The 10,551-nt window shown below is 39.1% G+C and overlaps 1 protein-coding gene across 2 annotated transcripts; it reads left to right on the forward strand.

Annotated features, from left to right (window-relative positions):
• The first annotated feature begins 1,818 nt into the window (after positions 1-1,818).
• Positions 1,819-10,067, forward strand: LOC105453094 (zinc finger protein 26-like). Of its 2 annotated transcripts, XM_011694798.1 has the most exons (5): positions 1,819-2,142; positions 2,580-3,010; positions 4,248-4,394; positions 4,491-4,580; positions 4,657-10,067. In XM_011694798.1, the coding sequence occupies exons 2-5, from the start codon at positions 2,843-2,845 to the stop codon at positions 8,200-8,202; spliced, it is 3,951 nt and encodes a 1,316-aa protein (XP_011693100.1). In that variant the 5' UTR covers positions 1,819-2,142; positions 2,580-2,842; the 3' UTR covers positions 8,203-10,067. The 2 variants fall into 2 exon arrangements, with proteins under 2 accessions (XP_011693100.1, XP_011693099.1); XM_011694797.1 differs by lacking the exon at positions 1,819-2,142 and having other exon boundaries at positions 2,534-3,010.
• The last annotated feature ends 484 nt before the right edge of the window (positions 10,068-10,551 follow it).

The following is a 10,551-nucleotide window of genomic DNA, read 5'->3' on the forward strand; positions in this document are numbered from 1 at the left end:
GCGTGCGTGCGTGCGTGCGTGCGTGTGGAGAGAGAGAGAGAGAGAGAGAGAGAGAGAGAGAGAGAGAAACAGAGAAAGAAAGAGAGATGTTACATCTTGTAGAAAGAACGTTGAGAAAAACGATTCGCAGATGAATGGAGTGACGCGTGAACACGCTCAAGTTTTCCTATGGCCACTTCTCTCCTCTCTTCTTTCTTCTTCGTTGTAGCCTTCTTTGAGAATACGTCACAGACTTCTGCGTCGCCATATAATAATGCTAGCCGCGAAAAACGATAGTGAGGCAAACGAGAGGAGGATGGCGGTCATTTTTAACGAATCCAAAATCGTCGTCACCGCCGAATCGTGAAATCTTTTTTTAGAGTAGCTGGTGTTTGCGTCAATACTATATTTCGCCGGGTACCGTTTACCACGAATCGACAAACTGCGACACTATTGGCGAGTCTAGAAGATGTTCCATAGAAATCTGTGCCGTATAAGTTTCGTGATTGTTATCAGGCGCATGAGCATGTTTTGTAATCGACAAATTGATATTTATGTAATATTAGAGAGAAATACTAATGCCAATTGACCGTGAGAGAGAAAATGGTTATCCGCGACAAACGGAGGAATCAAGGAAAATTTATCGATCGTTAATCATGTCAGAGTTCTAAACAAAGTTGAGGATCGCTGTCTGTTGAGGAGTCAATAAGCTTGACATTGTTTAATAAAGCTCTATCGACGTTACTGCGAAAGACCGGCGTTCAATCACTCTTGATTTTCCTGAGTCTATATTTTGCGATAGAATTAACGGAATCATATACCAGGGACGTGCGCCAGCGCGGACGTTAATTTTATAGCAAGAAAACGGAAGATCCGGGAAGAATTTGGAGTCGGTTCAGGCAGAGGATCGAAAGACTATATCACGTATGTTACATCCTGATGTTATATGACATGCAATCTGTCTTACCTGCAGTGTACAAATGACAATTTCGTGTATCAAATATATATCAGAAGGAATATATGAAATAAAAGTCGACCAAACGTACAATGTACATACCTTTTTAATATTCCCATCCTGATCATCACAATCCTCGCGAGCCACAGATTTTTTTCGATATAAATTCAAATGAAAAACAGAGAATCGCCGAATTCGTTTATCTGTTATTGTGAAAAACGGAAATATATTTCGTGTTTGAGATTAAAAAATACAAAGAAGCTTTCTCAATTGGTCATTTTTAGTAAAAACAATAAATGCCTTTTTGCAATTTCTCGGAACATTTAGATAACGATTTTCAAAAAAGTTCCTTCGCAAATGAGAAAATAAATTTTATATCGGTCCTGGTAAGTTATATATTTTTTAGTCTTCATCAATTACACATTGAGATATAATTCAAGCATTCATAATTAGGTGAGAAAGGGAATGAGATGCAAGTTAAACAATTGGAAGGTCCATTATGCGAGAATCGACCCTGGTTTCATTTTTTTATTTAATTGTGTAATGTTTGTTTAATGCGTTCATTTAATATATTTATAATATTTAATTATTTAACAATATATAAATATAAAAAATAAACTTTTTCTATCTTGTACCATCTGTCCAGCAAATATGCATGTGGATACAGTCAAAATTTGATTGAAGTCGTTTTTATTCCACTTAGTCTTTTAAATTAGACTGCATCTTGTTTACCTTTGCTATTCATAAAGCGCACATTCACGGGTGTAAATGCGTACGAGTATCTGTAGCGTTTCGAGCTCGGATTCATGCATGGACACAGTCAAAGCTAAATGACTATAGATAAGTGTTGGGAAATCGAGGGAAAAATCTTTCCGAACGAAGCGGCATACGCATGCGTGATGTATGTCATCGACCACGTGACTAATTTCGACAGACTTGTGCTTCGATATTGCCTATCCAGAGTTACATCTTAATCCTCGTATCTACGATGTTAGAAATCGCCTTGAGATCCCGGCGGAGAAATAAAACACTCACATTTGAATAATTCGGCCAATTGACAAATGCGATTGATTCAGTCCTTTTCCATCTCGGAACAATTTCTTGCATTGTAGACGCAAAGGCTTTATAAATGATTTATATGGGGAACCATACAAATTACTTACGTTTTTTATCACTTAAATATTAAATATTATACTTAAAGTAATGAAGTATATATGTATATGTATAATTAATATTATATATATAATTGATTTTAAACTGTAATATTCCATAAATTATTCTCAAAATATTTAATACTTGTATATTTATAAAATATTTATAACAGTTTATATAATTTTATTTGTTGGAATACATGCTATAGTAAAATTTTCTGCAGTTTCAAAAGTTAAAAAATTTTTGCATTAAATGTTGATATTTCTGCGGTAATCAGTCAGAATTCAGATGCAATAGAATTAAACAGAATATTAAATTTAATTATCGTTTATCAACAAATTAATTTTATTTTATATATTTTATATATAGATTTCTTATTATTATTTTACCCCCTTTTCCTTCTTTAATCTAACTCCTTATATATTCTGTCATACTTGTTACGATTAGATACGTATGCGACCGAGGTCTAACAATATCTGTCTTGTCCGATCAGACATCTCTCGGCATAGCTTCGCCATCGTAAGTGTCCGATCGCGCCATCTTGGCGTGTCACCGGCAAGCTGGACGTGCGTTCTCGCTTGCCTTTCCGGCTCCGGGCCATTTCTGATCTTCCGTTGGAGGCCGCAAACAAAACGCTGCGTCCCCTAACCTGGGAGGTCTTCGGAAGTACGGGGTACGTGGCGTCGGCGTTGGCGACGGCGTCCTGGTTGTGGTGGTGGTGGTGTCGTCGCGCGTCGAGTTAGCACAGCGTCCACGATGGACGAGGACGTGGTGGAGATCGAGAACGTGGAGAGTGTCTGCAGACTGTGCCTTTCTACGGACGAGCCTAGAGCCTCGGTGTTCGCGACACAGGAGGAGGAGGAAGAGAAGGACTTGTCCAGCGTGCCGCTGGCCGCCAAGATTCAGGCCTGCCTGTCGATCCAGGTATGCGTATGCGTGTGATCCGCGTTTCTCCCAGAGTCGACAGGACTTCCACGGTCCAAGGACTCCCGATCGTCACGCGACCGAGAGACGGCAAGGCCTCGCCGGATTGCGTCGCTCGACGCGTTTCGAGGTTATATTTGTACGAGCACCGACTCAAGAGCCAATTCAGCGGTCGGGCTGTTCCTCCCCCCCCCCCCCGATTGACTCATTCTCTGTTTCTTTTAATCTTTCCTCTACGACGAAGCATAATTGTAGTCTATTTCATTTTTGTGAATAAGTGAAATATTTGACGTGCTCTGTTGAATTGTCTCTTCATGTGCTTGAAGTTTGGAATAGGCATGAGACATTTAGATGTTATCAGCTAAGATAAGCACTGTATTGGACTGCGCTAGAACTTTCTTTCTCACTTTTGCTAGCTATCAAGCATATACATATTTCACTTTAAGAGTATACACTAGTTCAGGTATAGAAAACAGATTACATGATTTAACATTATAAAAATGATATTGGTAAATAATATCAGTTGAGAGGAGTGATTTGATTGTGATTGAGACTTGAGAGGAATGTTAAATCATGTGATCTATTTTCTATATCTGAACCAGTGTACACTCTTAAAGTGAAATATGTATATGTTTGATAGCTAGCAAAAGTGAGAAAGAAAGTTCAGTCTAATAGATAGTACAGCCCAATAGATAGTAGTAAATGGATTGAGCTATAAATTATAAATTTGTATGAAATTACGTGTGAATTAAATAATTCAAAATTTAAATTAAATATTTTTGTTAAAGAATAGACATGTGCATTAGTGCATAATGATTAGGAACATAAAATGCAAAAGATATTTTATCTACAATTTTAAATTTGTTCTTCTAACTGTTATATTTTATGCGTTTTAAATATATGTACAAAATTCAGGAAAAATATAAATTAAAAAAAAAAAGAAACAAAACTGTAAGAAAATGGTAAAATAGAATAAAATAGAACCATTTAACCATGTTTGGACAGAAACTTTAAATTACAACTGAAATACACAAAATAAAGGTCGACACTCGATTGACCATGTTGCGATTGACCACAGTCACTTACAGCGGCTGATTCCTAGAGATTTTTCATTGTTCAAGCGCTGTGAGTGGCTGGTGGTCAATCGAGTGCCACCTATATTTTGTGTATTTCAATTGTAATTTAAAGTTTCTGTCTAAATTTTTATGTAATGATTAATATGCTCAATTTTTTTTAGATTTCAGCGACCGATAAATTGTCTACACTGATATGCACAAATTGTGCGAAAAGGGTTAATCAGTGGCATATTTACAAAGAGTCGTGCCTGCGATCCCAAGACACACTGCAAAAATGGCTGACAAATCAAATGCAATTAAATCCTACGGTATGTTGTATTTTAACATATACTAAAATACAAGTATAGTTGTTTATAAGTCATTTTTGCTATTGTTTATTTATCACATGTTCCTAATATTTGCAGGTTATCACGATCAAGGATGAACCAATGGATTTTGATTATGAAGATAATGTAGAAATTATCTCAGAGGTCACCAATAATTTGGAACAACCAGTAAGTATAATTTTTTTGTTTTAAAGCTGATTACAATAAAAGAGGTTTTTTTATATAAATATTATCTGTTCTCTAGCATCCACCGACTAATACAGTAGAGAACAATGAACCTAATGAGGAAGTACAAGATGTAACAGATAACGATGCGAATGATATTGACAATAGTGGTCCTGAACCAATCTCATCTGAACCAATCTCATCTGAACCAATCGCATCTGAACCAATCGCATCTGAATCAATCTCATCTGAACCAATCTCATCTGGACCAATCGCATCTGAACCAATCTCATCTGAACCAATCGCATCTGATTCTGAACCAATAGCATCTGAATCAATCTCACCTGAACCAATCGCAAAGGAAAAGGAGACTAACAAGGAAGAAAATCAAACGGATCAGCCGGATCCTGTAATTCTGCATTCCATTAAAAGCGAACCGCAGGACGAGGACGATACCGATTGTACCATAGAAGTAGAATCCACGAATAGCAGCGAGTTGTTGTTGAATCCCATGGCAGTCAGTGGAACAGAGGACACGGTCATGGAGGCTGATTCCACGCAGAAGTCTAACGCGGCCGGCGCACCGGCCAAAAAGAAGTTTCGACGCGGTCCTCACACACACTTCAGAGGAACGCGCGTTTTCAAGCAGAAGTGCACGCACTGCCAGATATTTTTGCACTCTAAGTACACGTACATGAAGCACATGAAGAGATTCCATAGTAAAGAGAACGGTATTGAGCATTCAGAGGCGCAGAACGACGAGGAGGAGATGATCGAGGATTTGGAAGATGAATTGGTCAGTATGGAGAAGGACTCGCCGTTGACGCCAGTCCAACAGGAGATTATTAGTCAACTGAAAACTTTTTCATGCTACTCTTGCGAGCAGACGTTTAACGATCGACGTAGTACTCTTTCTCACATACGTCAACATATGCCGGATCTGAGGCCGTACACGTGTATCGCTTGCCTGACCGAATTTCCAGACCGATCGATGTATCAGTTACACTGCGGAGCCTCCTTCGAATGCGCCATGAAGATCGCCCTAGTTGTGCCGAAACACGGTGACGAGCGATACTTCACGTGCAATATGTGCTTGCGCTCAATGCAAGGAAGGAAGGAGTTGCTCAGTCACTTGTCGAAGCACTCTGACAAGCAGTACGAGGAAATGATATCGCCAACGCGAGCCCCGCCGAAGCTGAAGCCTATGGCGCCATTGCCATCCACGAAAAACAGCATTCCCATTAAGAGCGGACCTTACAAGAACGGCGATCCGGCGCACAATCATGCCTGCGATCTGTGCGGCATGATCTATCGTTACCGACCCAATATGATCAAACACAAGGAGATGTGTATGCAGTTGGACCCAGATAGCAGAACTTTGTACAAATGCGTGCATTGTTTCATGACGTTCCTTGTGTTCAAGAAGTTCCACTATCACGTTACGGCCGATCACAAGAAAAAGGATTTCACTTGTGCCGTGTGCTTTTCCAAATTCCGATCGCCCAGCGATTTCCTGACTCATCACGAGAGCCATCGCGCGACAATGCAGGGTAATCGGCCAGTGCAGCATGACGACGCCTCGCAGAGTGCAGATCAAACGGCACTGAAGGGAACTAATACCAAGCAGCGAATCAGTCAACGAATGTCAAGTCAGAAGTACAGCTGTCCCCTCTGTCCCCAGGCGTTCGCCACGAGGGCTGAGTTGAACGAGCATCGGACTCTTCATCTCAAAATGAAGATATATTCGTGCGCCATTTGCCGCAGCTTGTTCAGCAGCGCCGGTGCCTTGGAGATCCACATGAAGGATCATGGTATCGATGACCTGAGCGAAAGGACTGCCAATATCTCCTGCGTGGAGTTCGGCACCTTGGACGAGGACGTGAGGATTGAGAAAGATCCAATAAATGCCAGTGCCATTTCAGATCCCGGTACGCAGAATCATCAGTGTGGCGAGTGCGGTAAGGTGCTAACCAGCTACGCTAATCTCCGGCGACACGCTAAAATCGCCCATCGGAACACGAAGATCTACGACTGTGTTGAGTGCTCGCGAATGTTCATGCGTAAAGATCTGTACGATTATCATATGCGGATCAAGCACAACTCCAAGAAGTCAATGCTGCAGTGTCCGCAGTGCCCTAAGAGTTTTTCCATCGAAACGAACTTCAATTATCACTTCCGTACCGCCCACCTCGAGAAATCGCAGAATGGTTACGCCTGCGATATCTGCGGCAAAGTCTTCGTCGAGGAGGCGTCTTTGAAAATACATAAGGGCTGGCACAATCGCGCCAACTCGCGTCTGAGCACTCGATTTATACTGGGCAATCAGAAGGCGTCCAATCAGAACGCGCAGAAGGAATCGAACAGCATTGAGTCTGCTGAGAATTCAGTACGGCCGGCGAGAGCACGAAAGTCCTTCCCTAATCCTCCACTTCAATCACCAACGAAGACAGCGGGAAATTTCCAGTGTCAAGTATGCAATGACCAATTCAACGATGTCACAGAGTTGAGGACCCATTTGTGGGACGTCCACTGTGCCCGCAACAAACAGGAAAAAAGTTTCTCCAATGACGAGCTTCAATGCGAACTCTGCACGAACATTTTCCCCGATCAGGCAACCCTAGCGTCTCATATGCAATGGCACAAGGCCAATCCTATTCTCAGTGACATACAAAAGACGTTCTCCTGCGATGTATGTGGCAAGTCTTACAGTTCGAAGAAGGTTCTGTGGAAGCACAAAAGGCTTCACAAGGCTACCGCTGTAGCCTCGATCAAGTTCCAATCTTTAGCCAGAAAACCGATGGCTACACAATTCCTGTGTAACTTCTGCCGCAAAACCTTTTCAAGCAGCCAGTCTTTGCAACGGCACAAGCTCACCTTTCATAGTGAGCTACAGACTCAACCACGCGGGCAGCAACAGTTGTACAACAGCAATCGTGCATTGTCGTTGGAGGACGAGCCGCGGGCGAAGCGCATGAAATTCGAGCTCGAAAATGACAATTCGCAGACCAAGTTGTCGCCTTTCGCCATGGACTTCGCCGGTGAGAGAAGGAAGCCGGTTATGTGCCATGTTTGCAAGAAAATGTTCCCTAACATGAGCGTGCTGTACAAGCATAAGCAAACGGTCCACAAGGCTCGCGGGAGAAAAGATTTGACGCTCGAGTGTATACCGATGTCGACTGAGGAGGGCAAGTTTTCATGCAATATCTGCTACAAGGAATTCCCCGGTCTGTCGAATCTGCGACAACATTTCACGATCAAGCACAAGAAGACAGCTGAAGCTAACGTCAGCGCGCCAATGACAACGAGCAATGACAGATTGACGATCTCGTCACCCGAACGGCCAAGGGACTACAACCCCGAGATGGTCTACAATAATGTGATGTACAGCTGTAAGCTGTGCAAGCAGTGCCACGTCTTCAATAAGGAGTCTATCATGAGCCATATCACCAATGTGCACAACGCAGTGTACCAGGCCGACAGTAAGGCGTTCCACAGGGAGGTCAATCTGGGCACATACGTAGTGAAGGACGCGATCGGAGCTACTTGCCCGCGATGCGATGTCAAATATCCCAACAACAGGGCTCTGAAGATACACTATATTAAGTTTCACGAGAATGCCGATTAAAGTCTGGACATTGACTGCGTCAGGCAGCAAGAAAGGTTTTCTAATTCTGACCATAGAAATCGAAAGATCATGATTCTCTCTGCATGCTTGGGTGGTATGTTCCTGAGGTTGCATCGATTCTGATGCATAATATTCTGATTTTCTTAATGAATTGAACGATATTGTTTGTAACGATATTATACTTCCAATCCTTGCGATAAATTTTGAATCATTATGATTAAAATCTAATATCATACAAATATTGTTAATAATTTTGTCGAAGAAGACGAATACGTTGGTTTTAGATACAGGAGGTGGGCTATTTTAATTGCACGCATCAAATATTTTGGTTTTTTTTGTTCTAGAAAAAAATGTTTTCTAGCATGAAAAACGACTGAGATATGCAGAGTGTGCAATTAAAATTGGTTATCCTGTACATATTGTTATATTGATAAAGCTTTCATTTTACGAATACTTCTACGGGCGACGATTTATCGCGAATAATTTGTTACCTATTTCATATAGCAACGGTATAACTGCGACCAATGAGATGTGTAAATATTGAAGCAGTAGAAAAAGCTATATATATAATGAGTTCATAAAAACATGGCAGCCTCTTGGTTATGATAAGTTGATCGCTGCAATCAGATGTGTTTAGATCGTCAATTTTTTCACGAGATTATACTTTTAATACGTTTGTTCACGTGCATCATGTTACCGTTTCGATTTAATTTAACGTATGTATATGTTTTCGTTTTTTTTTTAAATGAGTAGAATAATTTAAAAACTAATTAAACATTATTATTAATCGACATTTTAGTATATTTCTCAGTATCTTTGCTTGGTTGCAGCGATAATAACGATAACCACCTTGGGGATACTGCAGCGATCGCTTAAAAGAGTATATAAAAATAATCAAAATTGATCTCGAGCCGAAAACTAATTTCACAGTGTTTCTTGGTGTATATAAAAGAGAAAAATAACATTTATAATGCCGAGAAGTGCTGGGAAAATTACTAATAACAGTAAACTATCGTACAAAATGTGTACTGCATACGTGATATGTTTCAGTTTTCCTTATTTTAATACGATCAGACTTATATATTTTTAATACATTTGTACATTCATGCTCATTTTCAGATGCATTTTGCGTACAAATTCATACACACCACAGTTATTTTTAATAAAGAAATATAAACATTTTTTAAATCACTCTTTGTCTAATCCAGAATCGACGACGAAGACGCGGTGATTACTGAACAAAACAAAAACAAAAATACAAAAAAATGAGGCCAGTAAGCACCGTGTCCTCGTCGTTAGTTCTAAATTAGACAAAGAGTGATTTAAAAAATTTGAATATACAAATGTATAAAAATATATACAAGTTTGATCGTATAGAAATAAGGAAAACTGAAACATAATGTCACGTATGCAGTACACATTTTGTACGATATTTTACTGTTCTTAGTAATTTTTCCAGCACTTCTCGGCATTACAAATGTTATTTTACTCTTTCATATACACCAAGAAACGCTGTAAAATTTCTTAGGATCGAGGCCAATTTTGGCCATTTTTATATAACCTCCTTTCTTTATCTACTATACTATACATACATTGGGTATAATTATAATTATTATTACACATGGTATGCAAATAAAAATCGTGATTATCTTGCTTATATATAACGGTATTTATTAAGAATTTCCTTTCATTGATTCGATTGTTTTGTTTTCGCTTAAGTTACGTCTTTGCCATTCCTCTCGTTCTTTCCTTCTACTTTCTCTAGCTGATTATGCGATGTGTTAGATTAGTTTTATTACTAACTGCGTACTTGTCTACTTGTATTTGCAATGTATGAATTATTAGCAATAAAAGAAGAAAAGGAATTATTGATTCTTGTTATTAAATTTCTGAGAATAAAATTAGATAAAGTTTCAATTATATTATCTCTCTTCAATATAGATCTAATTATGATTATTATAATTCTTTTTTAAACAGTACGTGATTCAATATAAATAAAGTAAAACAAGAAACAATTATTGCAATTGAAAAATAGGTTGCGTAAATTACTATGTTTCAATTAAATCTTCATTAATGGTTACGTCAAATGTAGTCTTTTGAAGAAAACAGTGAACCGTGATTATCGATTTAATTACGTTACGGTTACAATTTTTAAGCAGGGTAAACAAAGGTTTGTAAACTCTAAAAACGATACAGATTTGTTTAATCCTTAAAGTTCAGAGTTAAAATTAAAGTCAAGTTTTGGATACTTTGTTTTATAATTTAATATTTATATTTCACTCAAATTCCTATTATCATATTTCAATAGTTGAATTAAATCTTTGCTTGTCAAGCGACTGCTAGTACTAT

The sequence above is a fragment of the Wasmannia auropunctata genome, unplaced genomic scaffold, assembly GCF_000956235.1.
Source record: "Wasmannia auropunctata unplaced genomic scaffold, wasmannia.A_1.0 LD336005.1, whole genome shotgun sequence".
Classification (NCBI taxonomy): Eukaryota; Metazoa; Arthropoda; class Insecta; order Hymenoptera; family Formicidae; genus Wasmannia; species Wasmannia auropunctata.

Bases quoted from the DNA above. Each gene is read 5' to 3' on its own strand.
- LOC105453094 (XM_011694798.1), top strand. From the start codon at position 2,843: ATGGACGAGGACGTGGTGGAGATCGAGAACGTGGAGAGTGTCTGCAGA. The intron at 3,011-4,247 runs GTATGCGTATGC...AATTTTTTTTAG, and splicing joins AGGCCTGCCTGTCGATCCAG to ATTTCAGCGACCGATAAATT. The intron at 4,581-4,656 runs GTAAGTATAATT...TCTGTTCTCTAG, and splicing joins CCAATAATTTGGAACAACCA to CATCCACCGACTAATACAGT.